The sequence below is a fragment of the Schistocerca nitens genome, unplaced genomic scaffold (genome assembly GCF_023898315.1).
Source record: "Schistocerca nitens isolate TAMUIC-IGC-003100 unplaced genomic scaffold, iqSchNite1.1 HiC_scaffold_376, whole genome shotgun sequence".
Lineage (NCBI taxonomy): Eukaryota > Metazoa > Arthropoda > Insecta > Orthoptera > Acrididae > Schistocerca > Schistocerca nitens.
In genome coordinates, this window is record NW_026045910.1 from 4,382,444 (window position 1) to 4,403,591 (window position 21,148).

Sequence of the window (21,148 nt, forward strand, 5' to 3'; positions counted from 1 at the left end):
TCTACCAGTACTTCATCTCCTACCTTCCAGACTACACAGAAGCTCTTATGCGAACCTTGCAGAACTAGCACTTCCGGAAGAAATGATATTGTGGAGACTCACAGCCTGGGGGATGTTTCCAGAATGAGATTTTCACTCTGAACTGGAGTGTGTGCTGATATGAAACTTACTGGCAGATTAAATCTGCATGCTGGACCGAAACTCATAGAGCACATGTCCGTGAAAGGCAAAGGTCCTGAGTTTGAGTCTCTGTCCGGCACACAGTTTTAATCTGCCAGGAAGTTTCATATCAGCACACACTCCGCTGCAGAGTAAAAATCTCATTCTGGAAACATCTCCCAGGCTGTGGCTAAGCCATGTCTCCACGATATCCTTTCTTCCAGGAGTACTAGTTCTGCAAGATTCACAGAAGAGCCTCTGTGAAGTTTGGAAGATAGGAGATGAGGTACTGGCAGAATTGAAGCTGTGAAGGCAGGTCGTGAGTCGTGCTTGGATAGCTAAGATAGCAGAGCACTTGCCCGCGAAAGGCAAAGGTCTCGAGTTCGAGTCTTGGTCCGGCACACAGTTTTAATCTTCCAGGAAGTTTTAAAATTTAGTGTTTTCAGTGGTTATATCGGTGTAGGAATTTCTTTCTTCCACCTGAATGAACCACAATACAGAATGATGCCAGGCACAATACCGTTGATGATTCCATCACTGTTTGTTAACTCTGTACCGCGAAAATTCTTATTTGGGTCACCACTGATGGGATGTATAATTACATGGGACCATACCACACTCAAACTTTCGTTCAATGAAAAATGAGATGGAACTTCCACAGATTTATTAACTCCCAAAACCAAATTACTGAGTTAGGTGCAGGCTTTGTTTTTTTTATCAAGAGTAACAGAACATTTCTAACAAAGAGTAAAAATCAGTAGTTACTCTCTTATTCTAAGAACAAATGTGGTGTGTCACTGCAGGCATATCATCATGCTCCAAATTATGAAAATGCTCAGCATCAGGATGACATTCTTCTGTCTTTGCACTTGCACACGAACTGTGCAAAACAACATGTGGGACTTGCACAAGTGACTATCATACATGCCAACTGCAGTATCAGCATGTAGGAGTCACTACAAGGTTGTTCTATCTATAGTCCTACTTCTTCTACTTCACTGTGTGAGGAATCTGTTTTTATACCTTGTAGAGTCTTGTGGGAGGTACTGTCACCTCTCAACATATGAATCAAGTTTTTGGTTTTGCTTTTCTTTCTAAAAATTGTGCCTAACGTTTAGTGAATGTTTGAACCATATATTATTTGTAGTGACTCGAGAGGTTTTGTGGAGAATAGCTTCCATGTACTATGTGCCATGTTGGTACTGCAAACAGCTGGAAGCAAAGCTAGCTAGAGCCATTATTTTACCAAGAGGCTGCAGCTCTTACTGTATGACTTACTAATAATAACACTCTCTTTGGTAAAATATTCCAAAACTAAAATAGTTCCCCATTTACCTATCCAGTTGGGCAATGCTCAGGAGGATGTTACCAGAAGAAGAAGGAAAAAAAAAAGAAACGGCATTTTACAGGTTAAGTGTGGAATGTTATATCTCTTAATCAAATAGGCAGGTTAGAAAAATTTGAAAAAGGGAAATGGATAGGATGAAATTGGATATGATACATATTATTGAAGTGTGATAGCAGGAAGAACAGGACTTCTGGTCAGGTTGGTGCAGGATTATAAGTACAAAATCAAGTAGGGGTAATGCAGGAAGCTGCTATAAGTAGTATAGTGAACACATTACATTAGCCAAGACAGATATGAGGCCAAAATCCACCACAGTAGCCTATTAGCTCCACAGATGAGGAAGAGAGTGAAGTAACTTATGATGAGGTAAAAGTAACTATTCAAATAGTTTAGGGAGTCAAAAATTTAACTGAAATGGGGGGACTGGAATTTGATAGTAGGAAAAGAAAGAGGGGAAAAATTTAAGGAGAACATGAAATAAACGAGAAGGTGCCTGCTAGAATTTTCCTCATTATTTAATCTTTGCTTATGTGGAATAGACATGGAGAGTCAGAGGTCTCAGATAGTTTGTGATGGTAAAACATACTGCAGATTAAAACTAAAGACACTGGGAAATGTGGGAAATTGAGGTGATGGGTCCTTGATTAAAGGGCAAAAAGTACCTGTACCAACCTGACCAGAAGTCCTGTTCTTCCTGCCATCACACTTCAATAATATGTACCATATCCAATTTCATCCTATCCATTTCCCTTTTTCAAATTTTTCTAATCTGCCTATTTGATTAAGAGATCTAACATTCCACACTTAACCTGTAAGAGGCCTTTTCTTTTTTCTTCTTCTGGTAACATCCTCCTGAGCAGTGCCCAACTGGATAGGTAAATGGGAGAACTATTTTAGTTTTGGAATATTTTATGAAGGAGAGTGTTATTATTAGTAAGTCATATGGTAAGAGCTGCATCCTCTTGGTAAAATAATGGCTCTAGTTTTGCTTCCAGCTGTTTGCAGTACCAACATGGCATATAGTACATGGGTGCTATTCTCCACAAAACCTCCACTGTAGAAGAAAATTAAAAAATCATCATGTCTCTAAAAAGTAAGAACTCTGCAGGGGTTGATAATATATCTAGTAATTTATTGAAATATTCTTGTGTGTGGATTAGGGACATTCTCTATCATATTTTCAATGCTTCCCTTCAGGAAGGTGGTGTTCCCAGTAGACTTTTTAAGTATGCCATTGTGAAGCCACTGTACAAAAAGGGCGATAAAGCTGAACTAACTAACTATTGACCTCTCTCTTTGCTGACAGCTTTCTCCAAAATTCTAGAAAAGGTAATACATGTAAGAATTACTGATCATCTCAAAGAATAGAGTTCTCAGCAAGAACCAAGTTGGCTTTCAAAAGGGCCATTCAACAGAAGATGCAGTCTATGCACTTGCATGTGAAGTCCTAGAAACCCTTAATTGCTAGTACTTGGTGTCTTCTGTGATTTATCCGAAGTGTTTGACTGTGTTGATCACCAGATTCTCTTGCAAAAAGCAAAATTAGTAGGAATAAGTGGTGTTTCAGACAATTGGCTAGTCATACCTCCAAGACAGAAAACAAAAAGTTGTTTTGAATAGCTCAGGTGGAGTATGTGATGTTTCCTCACTTTCTGAATGGAGTTCCATTACCTGTGGAGTGCCTCAGGGCTCTATTTTTAGGCCACTATTATTCCTGATTTTTATAAATGATCTACCATCATGTACAACCCTGCCATGTAAATTTACATTATCTGCTGATGATACCACAATTTTTATTAGCAGTAAAACATATAGAAATCTTGAGGAACTCATTAATCACATACTCTCAGATGTGGTTAATTGGTTCAAGGCGAACGGTCTCTCATTAAATTACTGTAAGACCAGCTTTATTCAGTTCTGTTCAAAAAAAGAAAAAGAGAGAGAGATAAGCGTGACATGTGGTAATCAGCCAATAGAAAGAATGGAAACAACAAAATTTCTTGGAGTGAACATTGACAAGAAAATGAACTGGTCTTCACATATTATAGAACTCTGTAAGATGCTTAGCTCTGCTACACATGCTTTACATGTTTCCACCACACATGTTGAACCTAACACTGAAAAAGTGACATATTATGGCTATTTTCACTCACTCGTTGAATACGGTATTATTTTTTGGGGCAACCAGCCATTAGCAAAGAAAGTGTTCATTGCACAGAAGCGAGCTTTTGTGGATTGCGCCAAAGAGACTCGTGTAGATATAGCTTTCGAAAAGTTAAAATATACACAACAACATGCCAATATATTTTTTCTCGTGTGTTTTGTTTGTAAAAATATAGAGCTATTTCAACCAAACAGTAATTATCATGAGCATAACACATGGAGGAAGAATGACATACACATAGAGCATAGAAATTTGAACTTGGTGGAAAAGGGTGTCCACTACACTGGAACAAAACTCTTCAGTGCTCTTCCTCCTGAAATAAAGACAGAGATTCATAACAAGAGTAAGTTTAGGAAAGCACTAAAATTTTTTCTGCTAAAAAAGGCTTTTTAAAGTCTAGATGAATTTTTAACTAAATAAATTGTAAAATTTTAATATTATATAATACAAGTTGACATAATGCCACTAAGAATGTTATTTAACTTGAGCTCTGTATATTTTTGTGCTCCGTATCTGTTTTCTGTAGTGTTTTAATGATTCTAGGAAATATGTATTTCCTTTTTTCTGTATCGGTGCTCAAAGAATTTATTGTACAAATTTTTATATAACTATGTACTCAAATGTCTGTATATGCTACAAGATTATCATTTTGTATTTGTAAAAAAACTGACTCATTCCACGTCCTCGTGAACCCTACACAGTTGGACCTATCGAACACAAAATAAAATCAATCAGATCAATCAATGAGCTGAGAATTCAACAATAGGCATGAAGGTTGTAGCAAATTCTAGACAATAATTTGAACTAGTACAAGAACTACTAATTACTTATAAATAAGTGTTTAATGATATTTTTGTTCATTACTAGGGCCTTCTGTGGGCACTAACATGCATACATTCGAGTTACGGAAGTGTGCCCCAAGTGAAGATGCCTCATACATATGCAGATCATCCTGTAACTGAGCTTGGAATTATGGGTGCAATAAGCCTCTGCTTAACATTTGTAAACATTGTATGCATTTTTGCTTCTGCCATTGTCGTACTCAGGGTAATGTGCACTTGTTTCTTATTTCCACTTATCTGACTGCAGGTTTAATAAAATTTGATGAATCTTGTAGTTCTTATTACTACACAAATATGATAAAATCTAGTAATCAGCTTAAATACAATAGTTTTGCAGTACATCACTTGGGCATAAAATATTCAGAGAATTTTTAAAATTTTTGACAACTGTCATAATACCTCACATGTCATTTATTTTAGTTATGTGCCATTTATAAGTCAGACATCCAGTGTTGAAAACATATTTTGATTTCATCAGTTCAATAAATGTATTGAGAATTGTAAATTGAAATCTCTGGAGTAATGTTGTCTACATGTGTATTGAAATACTTTACAAAATCATGTACATTATAGTGCCAATATTTCTTCTGAGATTCTAGTTCATAAAGTGCTAACTAGATAGAGTGACCCCTTGATATTGAAACTAATTGAGAATGTAATAGGTTGTCACATCCAACAGGCAGTAGACTGCTTAAAAAATTGGAATATGTGCTTATTGTTAAGTGGCAAGTCACTAGATACGGTACCATTAAAGCAGAGAAGGGGACTTACAAAATAATGAGTGGGAGACAAACTGAGAATTGGTGAATAACCATCAAAATTAATTATGGAAAGACAGAAAATGCTCTAACATGCCAAGATATGGTAGTGGGAAAAGGAGAGAAAAAAGAATGTTGCAAGTTAAATGTATAAAGAAAATGAATAAACTCAAAAGTAAAACAGAATACAAGTCACTTTTAATTGCATATGGAGTGTCCCGCATTTTTTTTTCTTCACTTATATCCATTTCTGCACTATCCTTCAGTGTTTGTCATTCTATCCCTTCCCATATTTCCAAACTTCAAATTTTCACAGTTTGGCTGCTCATCTTTCCCATCTGCTCTGTCCCAGTCATTGCGCTCTCTCATTTCTACATAATTCTGAGAGGTGTGTCTCAGCTAAGAAAAAGTCCTCAGTTCCAGTTATTATGTATAAAGTTAAAGAGTGCACTTAATTGCCACATATGTATTACTCAAAACAATTTATCTTGCACAAATTAAAGATCTATTTTCTTTCTTATGTAGTTGAAGGCAGTTGCACCAAGTACCTCCGCAGCCCAAAAGAAGTTCTGGACTCATGATGTGAAGTTAGCACAGGAGTATGACAGGACAAACTATGGTGATGAAGCAAAAGCCCTAGGCAGGAAGTTAGTCCTTAACAAAATGCTTTATTGAAAGTAGTCATTAGATTTCATATTGCTGAGTATGTTGATTCTCTCTGACATCTTGCAGGTTGGTTAATGATATTGCTAAGGTTTCTGGAGGTCACAGAAGAACTTCCACTGACCTCCGAGCACTTGCAGGTTTAAATCTGTTTCACAGGGGTGCAGATGTGAGTAAAAAATATTGTTTCAAAATAATTGCTGTGTTAAACTTGGTGGTGATTGAGATATTTTTATTGGTTCCATAAATTACCTTTTGTACACCTATGTACTTCTAATGTAGGACTTGGCATTATGCTTGCAATCAAGACAGTATACCAGGTATTTCAGAAGAGTATTGGGGTTTTAAGGCTTTATATCATTTATTACATTCAGCTTAAATTATATATAATATCAACTCAGTTTTGTTTGTATACCTGCATGCATATGCTTTTCATATATCTGCCATCACAAAGTACCAGTAGCAAAGATGCAACTAGTGAACAGAAAGCTTTTCGTGTTTCACAATGTCATATTCAGTGATGAACTGAAATCACTGAAGATGACATTTCACCTAAGTGCAAATGTGAGCACACACAGTGTGTATATCTAGTTGTCAGCAAATGCCACAAAATGGTTAAGTTGCAAAAAGTCTCCCCTATTTTTTGTGCCATATCCTGGAGGAAAGTTTATGGGCTTTCCTTTTACTGTGATGCAACTGTAAGTGGTGTTTCTTATCTTGACGCACTAGAACTGTGGCTCTTTCCTCAAATGGAAAAAGTTGAACCACAGAATTTAATTTGGCAGCAGGAGGAAACACTGCCTCACTGGATGAGCACATGATTGGTTAAACACCATATCTGAATGTTGCATTGGCCGCAGAGGCCATTCACCTGATTTGATGCCATGTGATTTTTACCTTTTGAAGTTCATAAAGAATCACTTGCCTCCTCTACTGACTGACCTACCCAACTTAAGAACAAGATTGAAGCAGTTGTTGCAACAGTTACATCAGGTTTGGGAAGAACTTACCTATTGACTTGATGTTTGCTGTGTGAAGAATGGTGCTCACATTGAACATGTGTAAGAAAAATGTTTGAGGAATTCTTTCATTTGATATGTTCCCTATGTAAGAATTGCTACAAAGCCTTAAAACTTTGATATTCATTTTGAAACACCTTGTGTACATATAGTAGCTTACACCATAAATACATATAACAGCTTGTTCAGTTATCATTGCTGCCTCTGGATCATGGGGTCCCGGGTTTGATTCCTGGGTGTTTGTGTTGTCACCATCATTTCATAATAATAATAATAATAATAATTAATTATCATTTGTGACAGTGGCTTGATTGGACTGTATACAAACTGGACTGCGTGCAAACTAACTGGACTGCGTGCAAACTAACTGGACTGCGTGCAAACTAACTGGACTGCGTGCAAACTAACTGGACTGCGTGCAAACTAACTGGACTGCGTGCAAACTAACTGGACTGCGTGCAAACTAACTGGACTGCGTGCAAACTAACTGGACTGCGTGCAAACTAACTGGACTGCGTGCAAACTAACTGGACTGCGTGCAAACTAACTGGACTGCGTGCAAACTAACTGGACTGCGTGCAAACTAACTGGACTGCGTGCAAACTAACTGGACAGCGTGCAAAGTAACTGGACTGCGTGCAAACTAACTGGACTGCGTGCAAACTAACTGGACTGCGTGCAAACTAACTGGACTGCGTGCAAACTAACTGGACTGCGTGCAAAGTAACTGGACTGCCTGCAAAGTAACTGGACTGCCTGCAAAGTAACTGGACTGCGTAAAAATTGGACTGCGTAAAAATTGGGATATTGTATGAGCACTGATGACCACACAGTTGAGTGTCCCACAAACCAAACATTATCATCATTACCACCACCTTGTGCAGTATGTACACAATGTTACATAACCCACAATGATTCACAATATATTTGATTTACAGCATTAGCGTTTAAAAAAATACAATTTTGTGACACAATATTATCTTTGATTATGTGGGAGTGGTTCTAATTCTAGATTAATTTCTAAGGCTAGTTTCTCTTAATGTGGGATATAAAATTTACCACTTGTAGAGTAAAATTTTTCTGACTGACTGCTCATGTACTCAGCTACACTATAGAATTCTTCTTCTATTTAAAACCTTTTTAGAGTTACAGAGAAATCTTCTCCATTTTGTAGTTTTATAATTCTCTTGGAAATGTTTGTATTAACGTGACAGTGTATTTGGCTCCTTTTTCAAATATCATTAGTGTATGTAAGATGTATGGCAATTGTTTTCTGTTCCTTGTGGTATAGGGATAAATAGTCATTGGTCTCCAGTTATGCGAGATTTCATAATGCAGACACAATGGTCTTGAATATATGCAACAATAGGAATCTCAAAATGTTAACACATCTGAAACAATTTCTACAAGATTGTTCTTGCTTTTTTTTAATATAATTAAAATTGCCTTCTTGTGCAATATGAATATTCTTTTTATTCCTGTGATGGTACGGTTCATGCATACTGTGATTTGGTATCACATATATAGCTCAAAAAATCCATTATGGTGTGTAAGAGGTCTTGATATGCAGTCTTAGCGTGCTGTTTCGTTAGGAAAATCACTGAGCTTAGCTTATTCAAAACAGTATTTATCTGCTGTTTCCAATTTAGCTCATTGTCAATTGTTATAACTCAGAGTTTGAATGAAGCTACTTCTTCTAGTCTTTTCAATCTAAAAACATTCATGTTTTCTTCTTTTTGATTGTTATTGAAAACCATGTACATAGTTTTTTTTTTTCAGATTATTAATTAGCTCATTTTCTGTGAGCCATCTTCCTGTGTTATTGACTGATATGAAAGCATTTTTCTCAGTTGCTTCAAAATTGTTGGTAATGCATTAGCACAGTCATATTATCTGCATACTACATTTTTTCACTATCATATTTTTGTACATTATATACAAACAAATTTAACAGGATAGGTCTTATTACAGATCCTTGAGGTACAGCATACATCACGCTTCTAACTTTTGATATGTATAAGTTGGTAATGCCTACATAATACCATATGTTAATCAGATACAATGTTATCTAGCCTGCTGCATGTCCACAGATACCAGTATTATCTAGTTTCTTTATTAGAACTATATAGCTGTGTCAATTGCCTTGGATAAGTCAAGGAAGTCCCCAGATACAACAATACTGTTGACCTAGATCTGTACAGTAAATTCCATTAACGATTAATTTGCTGTTTCTGTTGATTTCCTTTTCTGTATTCATGCTGTACTGGAGTTATTAAGTTATGCTTTTCCACATAGCAGTTAGTCTGTTGAGTGTGATCATTTCTAATTTTTTTGAGAAGCCTGGTATTAAAGATACTGGTCTGTAATTATTAGAATAATCATTCTTTCCCTATCATACATAGTAAATTAATTTAAGCTGATCAGGAATACTCCACAGAATGAGCAGTTGATAATATCCAATAGTTGTGTAATTATTTATGATATTGTGTCACAAAGTTAATAACAGTTATATAAAATTTCTTTGCTTACATACTCTGTAGCTAATATCTAGAAAATTTTGCTTTGTGATACACAGATCCGAAGGCAATCACATTTTAGTACAATGTACAACCAATGTACTTGGTCACCTACAGCATTAAGGGAAACTGTTCAGCAATCATCACTTCAAGACTTGTATGGCATTTCATATGCCTCACCTTCCAGTCCAAAAGTTACAATTACAGGTAGTATAAAAGTCTTGCTCTTACTTAACAGTAGGCTAAAATTTCATTTTGTGAGATTAATTGAAGAATTTAAAAATTTGACACACAAGTAGCACACTCTTGCATTTCTGAGAAGTTAGGTACCTATAGTGGTAATTTTTTTTTAACACACTTACCTTAATATGAACTGTGATGATTACATTGCCTTTCATACACCAGTGAATGTGTCACATGTACATTTCATTCATTCACTCTTTTTGCAATATCACTACACAGAAAAAAAATTATTTGTATGGGTACTTCAGTAGGTATTCATAATTGGACAAGAGATGAATAAAAATTTCCCCCCCTACTCAGTGACAGGATCTTAATGGAAAATTGAAAAGCTTTTAGGGCATCATGAAGTAGTGTATGGCTTATATTTAGGTAAATTTCATAATGTGTCTGAATACTAATGTTAATGGTAGAGTACAAATGTGTGGCAGACCAGTATTCAAATGCAGGCCTTTCTTTCATGATTAATGAATTTACTAACTGATACGTCCCTCTCCCCGCTCTCCCCCCTCTCCACACCTTTCCCCACCTCTCCCCTCTCCCCCCTCTCCCCTTCTCCCCCTCTCCCCCTCTCCCTCCCTCCCCCTCCCTCTCTCTCCCTCTCCCTCCCCCTCCCTCTCTCCCTCTCCCTCCCTCCCTCCCTCTCTCCCTCTCCCTCCCTCCCTCCCTCTCTCCCTCTCCCTCCCCCTCTCCCTCCCTCTCTCCCTCTCCCTCCCTCTCTCCCTCTCCCTCCCTCTCTCCCTCTCCCTCCCTCTCTCACTCTCCCTCCCTCTCTCACTCTCTCCCTCCCTCTCTCTCCCTCTCTCTCCCTCTCTCCCTCTCCCTCCCCCTCCCTCTCTCCCTCCCTCTCCCTCCCTCTCTCCCTCTCCCCTCCCTCTCTACCCCCTTCCACCCTCTCTCTCCCCCCACTCCCCCCTCTCCCCCTCTCCCCCTCTCCCCCCTCTCCCCACCTCTCCCCCTCTTTCCCCTCTCCCCCTCTCCCCCTCTCCCCCCTCTACACTCTCTCCCCCCTCTCCACTCTCTCCCCCCTCTCCACTCTCTCCCCCCTCTCCACTCTCTCCCCCCTCTCCACTCTCTCCCCCCTCTCCACTCTCTCCCCCCTCTCCACTCTCTCCCCCCTCTCCACTCTCTCCCCCCTCTCCACTCTCTCCCCCCTCTCCACTCTCTCCCCCCTCTCCACTCTCTCCCCCCTCTCCACTCTCTCCCCCCTCTCCACTCTCTCGCCACTCTCCACTCTCTCCCCACTCTCCACTCTCTCCCCCCTCCCCATCTATCCCCCCTCTTCCCCCTCCCTCTCTCCCCCTCCCTCTCTCCCCCTCCCTCTCTCCCCCTCCCTCTCTCCCCCTCCCTCTCTCCCCCTCCCTCTCTCCCCCCTCCCTCTCTCCCCCCTCCCTCTCTCCCCCTCCCTCTCCCCCCTCCCTCTCTCCCCCTCCCTCTCTCCCCCTCCCCCCTCCCTCTCTCTCTCTCTCTCTCCCTCTCTCCCTCTCCCTCCATCCCTCTCTCCCTCTCTCCCTCTCCCTCCATCCCTCTCTCCCTCTCCCTCCATCCCTCTCTCCCTCTCTCCCTCTCCCTCCATCCCTCTCTCCCTCTCTCCCTCTCCCTCCATCCCTCTCTCCCTCTCCCTCTCTCCCTCTCCCTCCATCCCTCTCTCCCTCTCCCTCTCTCCCTCTCCCTCCATCCCTCTCTCCCTCTCCCTCCATCCCTCTCTGCCTCTCTCCCTCTCCCTCTCCCTCCATCCCTCTCTCCCTCTCCCTCCATCCCTCTCTCCCTCTCTCCCTCTCCCTCCATCCCTCTCTCCCTCTCTCCCTCTCTCCCTCTCTCCCTCTCCCTCCATCCCTCTCTCCCTCTCCCTCCATCCCTCTCTCCCTCTCTCCCTCTCCCTCCATCCCTCTCTCCCTCTCTCCCTCTCCCTCCATCCCTCTCTCCCTCTCCCTCCATCCCTCTCTCCCTCTCTCCCTCTCCCTCCATCCCTCTCTCCCTCTCTCCCTCTCCCTCCATCCCTCTCTCCCTCTCCCTCCATCCCTCTCTCCCTCTCTCCCTCTCCCTCCATCCCTCTCTCCCTCTCTCCCTCTCCCTCCATCCCTCTGGCAATGGCAAGGAAAGCATTTCTGAAGAAGAGAAATTTGTTAACATCCAGTATAGATTTAAGTGTCAGGAAGTCGTTTCTGAAAGTATTTGTAAGGAGTGTAGCCATTTATTGAAGTGAAACATGGACGATAAATAGTTTGGACAAGAAGAGAATAGAAGCTTTCGAAATGTGGTGCTACAGAAGAATGCTGAAGATTAGATGGGTAGATCACATAACTAATGAGGAGTTATTGAATGGAATTGGAGAGAAGCGAAATTTGTGTCGCATCTTGACTAGAAGAAGGGATTGGTTGGTAGGAAATATTCTGAGGCATCAACTGATCACCAATTTAGTATTGGAGGGCACCGTGGAGGGTAAAAATCGTAGAGGGAGACCAAGACACACTAAGAAGATTCAGAAGGATGTAAGGTGCATTAGTTACTTGGAAATGAAGAAGCTTGCACGGGATAGAGTAGCATGGAGAGCGGCATCAAACTGATCTCTGGACTGATATAGTTATACAAGCAATACTTTGACAAACCTGGAATTAATTAAGGGATGGCTTTGCTAATATGTTCTCGAATAGAGCCAAATAAATACTTTAAGAATCCTAGTAGTTCTTCTTCTAAATGTTTATAATTAGTACACAATCTATATTTGTTTATAAGTCAACAATAGAATTTAAGTCACGAAAAAATTTCTGATTTCACCCTGTAACAAAAGATATTAACTAAGAATAGTCAAAATAAATTAGGAAATAAATTACATACACAGAACTAAGTACAAAATTAGACCTGATGCTATATTCTTTAAGATTGAGGGCCAACTTTTCTCTTTTATGGAAATCAGATTATACTCATGTATGTTAATGGTAATTAGACAGAAATGAAAATAAAATGAATTTAAGGAGGCAGATGGCAAAACAAGAAAGGAAGTAGAGAGATCCCAGCTTGCTTCGTCACAGATATTTATAGAAATATGTTCTGCATTTTCAATAGCTGGTATCAGAAAAGTCTTTCTTCATTCCCCTTCTCCTGTCCTTCCTCCACATCATTGTTTGAGGTCCCTCTTTGTCTTCCAACTACCTGTATGCTCCTGAAACGCTGGCCCACTCATCTGAAGCAAAATTGGCGACTGAGTAATGTTAAATTCCCAGCAATGGGTTCACAGGTAGGATTCGCAAGTACCCCTGGTACAGGCCAGGCCCAGGGAGGGGTGATTGCCTAAGCTGCTACCTTCCCAAATTGCCAATTGGTGCCTCCATCAAGTATTCTGGAGGTGTGACCCAAGATGTGAAAAATCACCTTAGGCGGGTGCACCCCCTCAGCTGGAAGGAACACGCCTTCCAAGATTATGGTGATCATGGGGGATTTTCTTGCAATTAGGCAATCATCACATTCACAGTCAGTGTCTTCTAAACATAACTGGAATGAGGTTAATGATTCAAACACTCTCGCAGCTGCACAATGGTTCCTCATGGTTTCATGTACTGAAGACAGTCAGTCATTTGCTATGGTAAATCTGTATATTATCCAGATAGGTACTGATGCAATTGCTGACCCTGTGAAATCCTTGCTCTCATTTATACAACGGCACTTTGCTTTCGGAAGCCACTTCTGATTCTCAAGCACAACAACTGCTTGCAGCTTCGTTCATCCATCGCTATCCTGTTCTTGTGAAGGCAAATCGAATGTTGAACTCTTCCCATGGTGTTACTTACACTAGACAGTTTGATGATGTGACCGAGGCAGAAATCAAAACTTACCTCTCTGGTCAAGGTGTCACTGCTTTCAGGTGAGGAAAAAGGTTGATGAATCCTGATTGCCCATAGGCACTCTTTTTCACCCATTTGATAGAATGGTGCTTCTGTTACAGATCAAAGGAAGCAATGAAGTTATCACAGTCCAACTGTATGCTCCAAACCCAAACTGCTACTAGTGTCATCATTACAACCACACCCAAATGTCCTGTTGACACCTGGCCAAAGAGGAACCTGTGGTAGGTTTGCTCATGAGGGAGATTGTCCACCTCCTCCTCCCAGCTGTATCAATCGCAATGGCAACCATGGTGCCGCCTCCTGGGATTTTCCCATGCATCTCAATAAATGGGCCATCCAAGAGATCTGGGCAAAGGAATAGCTGCCTTACCCGGTCGGTCACAAGTTGTTGGCTAGTCAGAAACCCTGTGTTCTACTATTCAGCACTTACAGTACTTTTTTTGCTACATCTCACTCCACGAATGACATGGCTGTGCAGATATGTGACCCCAGATTCAGCACCATGATTGTAAAATCACCCAGTGTCATGGCAGTATCTCTGCCTCATCCTCCAGCCGTGCAACAAGCCACCAAACTTTTGCCTCACGGGACGAAGTCACCTGCTTCGCAACTGGCAGGCCAGGAAGGACAGAACAAATACTCCCATGAAGACTTCATACATCCCACCAGCCAACCAACATCTGAGTCTTCCTCTCCCAACTGTAAAGGCTCCAAAAAATCAAACAATACCAACTGGTCTTCTCCTTCGCTGACTCGGAGATCCTCTTCGATGGTGTCACCATGTGATACCCTCGCCCACTTGACTTCCATGTCACTGGTGCGCACCACCATTTCTCTTCCCTGGACTCTGCAGACTGACAGGAGAATGACACCTCTGTAGATCTCATGAAGCAGGATTCTCCAGCCTCTGCATCCTGTAGCAGTGAATCTTCAAAGGCTAGTACTCAGCGGCTGCCAAGGTGACACTGCTTCATTTTTTCCCTCCTCACCTTTCCTCGTCCTGTGTGTCCTCCATGGAATGTTCGCAGCTTTTGGCCCAACAAAGAGGACTTACTGATGCTCTTGGAATTGCAGTGTACACTTTTTATCTGCCTCCAGGAAACAAAATTGCATCCTCATGACCACTTTCAGCTCTTGCATTTCTTCCTGGTCAGCTTTGACCTGCCCCCCAAGGACAGCATTCCACCTCGAGGGGGGGAATCATGCTGTTCATCTGGGATGACATTCATAGTCAGCCCATGTCCATGACTACCTGGCTTCAAGCTGTTGCAGTCTGCATTTTCTTTCCTCACTTGACCTTTCCTCTTTGTTCCATTTACATCCCTCCATCATTTGATGTCACCAGGGCAGACCTCCTCTAGCTTATTGGGCAAATGTCTCACCCATTTCTGCTACTCAATGACTATAATGTGCACCATCCCATTTGTGGTTCTCCCAGAATCTTTCCAAGAGGTGCCCTCTTAGCTGACCTTCTCAATCAACTTAACCTCATCTGCCTTAAAACAGGAGCACCTACGATCCTTTCAGCCTCCATGCAAACCTATTCCCAGTTGGACCTCTGCTTCTGCACCACCCAGCTTGCCCATCATCTTGAGTGGTCTATTCTCTGTCACATACTCGAGTGACCATTTCCCATGTGCTATCTGTTTGCTGCTTCCTGCCTCACCTATGTGCACACCCAAGTGGCAGCTTTCTAAGGCTGACTGGAGGGTTTATTGCTCTCTGGCAACCTTCAACAAACAACATTTCCCCAGATGTGATGACCAAGTAGAATATCTTACAATCATTATTCTTACTGCTGTAGAACATTACATTCCTTGCACCTCATCTTTAACATGCCATGTCCCAGTCCTTTGGTGGACAGAGGCATGCCATGACACAATTTTCATGTGGATATGTGGTCTCTCTGTTTTTAACCACCATCCTACAAAGACAAACTGTATTCATTAGAAACAGTTGCATGCACAGTGTTGTTGCATTCTTTGGGAGAACAGAAAGAAAAGCTAGCTGGATTTCCTGCAGAATCTTTCTCTTGCGAGCAAGCACTTCCTCATTCATACATACAGTTGCATCTACGAGAGGGCATATTTCCAACACTGGCATGAAGCCACTGTCATACCCATACCTAAGCCCAGTAAGGGTAAACATCTTCCTTCTCCCCCCCCCCTCCCCCTCCCCCAGGGGACCTGTCACTCTTTGGTGGGTTTGTGCTAGGCTACCACGGGTTCCAAGCCTTTGCAGCATTTTTTCACTTCCATGTTGCATCTCTATCCTCTTGCTATTCTTTTTCCCCTCCCTTGGGGAACATGTCTGGGGTGTTACTGGGAATGTTCTGCATTGTCTGTCGCTGACATTAGAACAGTCTCACCATTGTTTTTTACTCCATTTTCCTTTCTTTGTTTCCCTTCTCATCTCATTCCTCCACTTCAGTGTCTGAGGTTCCTCTTTTTCTTCTTCCTCCCTGTGCAATCCTGAAGGCTGGCCCACACATCTGACATGTAACAGGTGACTGTGTAACGGATAACTCCCAGACCCAGGATGTCAGGTAGGGTTTGCACATATGAGCTGCAGCCTTACTAAATTGCTGATTGGTCCCTCTGTCAGGTGTTCGGGAGGTGTGACTTGAGGTGTTGAACGATCACATAATGTGGGTGCACCCCTTGTGAAGGGGGCCCCAGTTGGAAGGATTGCACAATTGGAGGTGCTGGCAATCATGGAGGATTTTCTCACAATGAGTCAATCATCTTCACACTCAACATCTACGAAATGTAAATGTAATGAGGCTAAAAATTCAAAGGACCTTCCCACTGCACCACAGTTCCTGGTGGTCTCTTGTACTGAAGACGGTTAGTCCTTCGCCATCGTAAATCCATTTATTATTCTGAAAGGTGTTGATGCAATAGCTGGCCCTGTGAAACTGTGCTCTTCTTTACAGAATGGCACTTTTCTTTTGATTCTCAAGCACAACTACTGCTTGTTGTCTCGCTTCTCCATGGCTACCCTGTTCTGTCAAGGTCCATAGAACTTTGAATTCTTCCAATGGTGTAATTTACATTAGGCTGCATGATGGTCTAACTGAGACCGAAATCCAGTCTTACCTCTCTAATCAGGATGTCATTGCCGTCCTTTGGGTGATGAAAAAGGTAGATTCCTCCTCAATGCCCACCAACACTATTTTTGTCACCTTTGATAGTCATGCTTCCATACAAGATCAATGCAGGCCCTGATGTGCTGCTACCAGTTTCATCATTTCAATCACACTAGAATGTCTTGTTGACACCCAGCTACATGTGTAACCTGTGGTAGGGATGCGCACAAGGGTGATTGTCTGACTCCTTCTTCCCACTGTATCAACTGCAATGCTAGCCGTGCCGCCTGCTCCCGGGATTGTCCTGTGTATCTTAATAAGCGGGCTATCCAAGTGATCCAGGTAAAGGAAAAATTGCCTTACCCAGTTGCTCACAACTTACTGGCTGGTTGCAAACCCTGCGTTCTCCTGTCTGACACCTATAGTTCTGTTCTTGTTACCCCTTGCTCCATGAAGGATGTGGACATGCAGACATGTGGCCTCCAATTCAGCTCTGAGGTTGGGAAATCGCCCAGTGTCAAGGTAGCATTGCCATCTCCCCATCCAGCTGCGCAAAAAGCCATCAAACTCTTGCCTTAAGGGGCGAAGCCACCAGTTACACAACTGGTAGGACAGAAAGGACAGAAAGAGTACTCCCTTGAAGACTTCCTCCATCCCTCCAGTCAAACAATAGCTGAGTCTCCCTCTAACTGGAAAGGCTCAAAGAAGTCCACCAAAGGCAAACAGTCTTCTCATTTGCTGACTCAAAGATCCTCTTAGATGATATCACCACATGATACCTTGGCCTTGCCAGCCTCTGTGTTGCCAGTGTGAACCACCAACAGTTTTTCAGCACTGGACTCCAGAGACGGAGAGCACAAGCAAGCTGATGGATGCCATGGAGCAGGATCCTCCTGCTTCTGTGCCCTGTAGTAGTGACTCTTCACAGGCTGTCACTAGGCAGTTGCAGAGGTGACACCCCTCCATCTCTTCCTCATCATGACTCTCCTCCAATGGAATGTTCGTGGCCTTCGGTCTCACAAAGAGGATTTAAGGCTGCTTTTAGCATCACAGTGTCCCCTTGTACTCTGCCTTCAGGAAATGAAATTGCGCCCTCTTGACCTCTTTGAGCTTTCATATTTCTTCCCAATTGGTTCTGACCTTCCCCCTGATGTTGGCATAGCATCTCATGAGGGCGTCATGCTGGGGTGATGATCATTGTCACCCCGTCTCCCTGACAACCCATCTTCAAGCTATTGCAGTTTGCCTTTTCCTTCCCCACCTGACTTTTTCCCTGTGTACCATTTATGCCCCTCCATCATTTGATGTCACCTGGGCAGACTTCCTTCAGCTTGTTAGGCAGCTACCTCCCCCATTTTTGCTACTTGGTGACTTTAATGTGCATCATCCCCTTTGGGGTTCTTCCAGATCTGTCAGAGAGATGCCCTCTTGGCTGGTCTTCTTAACTACCTTTATCTCTTCCACCTTAACACTGAAGAACCCACTTTCCTCTCCAACTCTTCACACACCTATTCCCATTTGGACCTAGGTTTCTGCACTTCCCAGCTTGCCCATCACCTTCAGTGGTCCATTCTTTCTGACACCTACTCGAGCGACCATTTGCTGTGTGCTACCTGTTTGCTGACTCGTACCAAACAAGCATGCACACCCAAATGGCAGCGTACTAACACAGACTGGCAGCTTTACTCCTCCCTGGCGACCTTCAAAGAAAAGATTTCCCCAGCTGTGATGACCAGGTGGAATATCTCACAAACGTTACCTTTACTGCTGCAGAACATTCCATTCCTTGCAATTCCTCTTCACCACACTGTGTCCCAGTCCCATGGTGGACTGAGGCATGCCATGACACAATTCATGCACGGAGGCATGTTCTCCGCATTTTTAACTTTCATCCTACGATGGCAAACTGTGTTCATTATAAGCAGACGCATGCGAAGTGCCATTGCATTCTATGGGATGGCAAAAGAGTTAGCTGGATTTCATTCACTACTTCTTTTAACAGTTCCACCCCTTCCTCTGTTGTGTGGGCCAACCTCCAATGGCTCTCTGGGACAAAGATCCATTCCCCTATTTCTGGCCTGACAATAGCAGACAGTGTCATTGTGGACTCTACTGCTATCTCCAACACCTTGGGCCGCCATTTTGTGGACATTTCGAGCTCTTCCCACTATCACCCTGCCTTCCTCCATCGGAAACAAGCAGAGGAGGCTTGGGCGATACCCTTCTCTTCTCCAAATCATGAGTGCTACAGTGCCATCGTGCTCTGTTCATCCTGATCCTCTGCCCCAGGGCCAGACGCCATCCACATTCAGATGTTGCAGCACCTTTCTCTTGCAGGCAAGTGCTTTCTGCTTAACACGTACAACCACATCTGGGCAGAAGGCACTTTTCCTGAACTTTGGCATAAAGCCACCATCATACCCATACCTAAGCCCAGTAAGGACTAAAACCTTCCTTCTAGCTATTGCCCCATCTCTCTGATCAGCTGAGTTTGCAAGGTGATGTAACATATGATTTGTGCCCAGGTGGTATGGTGGCTTGAGTCTCGCAATTTACTAACGAATGCACAGTGTGGATTTTCAGTGCACCATTCTGCAGTTCACCATCAACATGTAATGAATGGTTTTCTGTGGAAATTCCAGACTGTGGCCATGTTTTTCGATTTGGAGAAGGCCTACGACACCTGCTGGAGAGCTGGTATCCTCCATACTCTTTACACGAGGAGCTCTGCGGCCGCCTGCCCTGTTTCCTTCAGGAATTTTTGAAAGACTGTGTTTTTTTTTTTTTCAAGGTGTGTTTGGGTTCTGACTTGTCAGACACCTTTAGCCAGGAAAATGGTGTGCCTCAGTGTTCCATTCTAAGTGTCATCCTCTTTGCTACGGCCCTTAACCCTATAATGGCCTGTCGCGTCTCCATCGGACATCTGCAGCTCCCTTTTTGTTGAGGATTTTGCCATCTATTGTAGTTCTCCACAGACCTGTCTCACTGAGTGGTGTCTTTAGCGATGTCTTGAATCATCTTTACTCCTGGAGCATTGACAATGGCTTCCATTTTTCCACTGACAAAATCATTTGTACACTACGGGCCATTAAAATTGCTACACCAAGAAGAAATGCAGATGATAAACGGGTTTTCATTGGACAAATATATTATACTAGAACTGACATGTGATTACATTTTCACGCAATTTGGGTGCATAGATCCTGAGAAATAAATACCCAGAACAACCAACCCTGGCCGTAATAACAGTCTTGATACGCCTGGGCATTGAGTCAAAGAGAGCTTGGATGGTGTGTACAGGTACAGCTGCCCATGCAGGTTCAACAAGATACCACAGTTCATCAACAGTAGTGACTAGCGTATTGTGATGAGCAGTTGCTCGGCCACCATTGACCAGACATTTTCAATTGGTGGGAGATCTGGAGAATGTGCTGGCCAGGGCAGCAGTCAAACATTTTCTGCATCCAGAAATACCCGTACAGGACCTGCAACATGTGGTTGTGCATTATCCTGCTGAAATGTAGGGTTTCACAGGGATCGAATGAAGGGTAGAGCCACAGGTCGTGACACATCTGAAAAGTAACGTCCACCGTTCAAAGTACCGTCAATGTGAACAAGAGCTGACTGAGACGTGTAACCAATGGCACTCCATACCATCACACCAGGTGATACGCCAGTATGGCAATGATGAATACAAGCTTCCAATGTGCGTTCACCATGATGTCACCAAACACAGATGCGACCATCATGATGCTGTAAACAGAACCTGGATTCATCCGAAAAAATGACGTTTTGCCATTCATGCTCCCAGGTTTGTTGTTGAGTACACCATCACAGACACCCCTGTCTGTGATGCAGCGTCAATGGTAACTGCAGCCATGGTCTCCAAGCTGATAGTCCATGCTGCTGCAAACGTCGTCGAACTGTTCGTGCAGATGGTTGTTGTCTTGCAAATGTCCCCATCTGTTGACTCAGGGATCGAGACATGGCTGCACGATCCATTACAGCCATGCGGGTAAGATGCCTGTCATCTCAACTGCTAGTGATATGGGACCGTAGGGATCCAGCAAGGCAGTCCGTATTACCTTCCTGAATCCGCCGATTCCATATTCTGCTAGCAGTCATTGGATCTCGACCAACGCAAGCAGCAATGTCGCGATACGATAGACAATAGGCTACAATCTGACCTTTATCAAAGTCAGAAAGAATGATGATACGCATTTCTCCTCCTTACACGAGGCATCACAACAATGTTTCACCAGGCAACACCGGTAAACTGTTGTTTGTGTATGAGAAATTGGATGGAAGCTTCCCTCATGTCAGCACATTGTAGGTGTCGCCACCGGCGCCAACCTTGTGTGAATGCTCTAAAAAGCTAATCATTTGCATATCACAGTATCTTCTTCCTGTTGATTAAATTTCACGTCTGTTGCATGTCATCTTTGTGGTGTAGCAATTTTAATGGCCAGTAGTGTATGAATTTCTGGAGGCACAAATGGCTTTTCC

The 21,148-nt window shown here is 42.7% G+C and overlaps 1 protein-coding gene across 5 annotated transcripts in view; it reads left to right on the forward strand.

Annotated features, from left to right (window-relative positions):
• Window positions 1–21,148, forward strand: part of LOC126229618 (uncharacterized) — a 215,277-nt gene that overhangs the window by 188,700 nt on the left and 5,429 nt on the right. For 3 of the 5 annotated variants that reach the window (XM_049942359.1, XM_049942362.1, XM_049942363.1), the window contains 4 exons: window positions 4,539–4,718; window positions 5,797–5,918; window positions 6,004–6,103; window positions 9,529–9,676. In XM_049942359.1, the coding sequence (XP_049798316.1) occupies window positions 4,539–4,718; window positions 5,797–5,918; window positions 6,004–6,103; window positions 9,529–9,676 (550 nt within the window). The remainder of the gene's footprint in view (window positions 1–4,538; window positions 4,719–5,796; window positions 5,919–6,003; window positions 6,104–9,528; window positions 9,677–21,148) is intronic. The other 2 variants (XM_049942361.1, XM_049942360.1) reach the window with 2 other exon arrangements.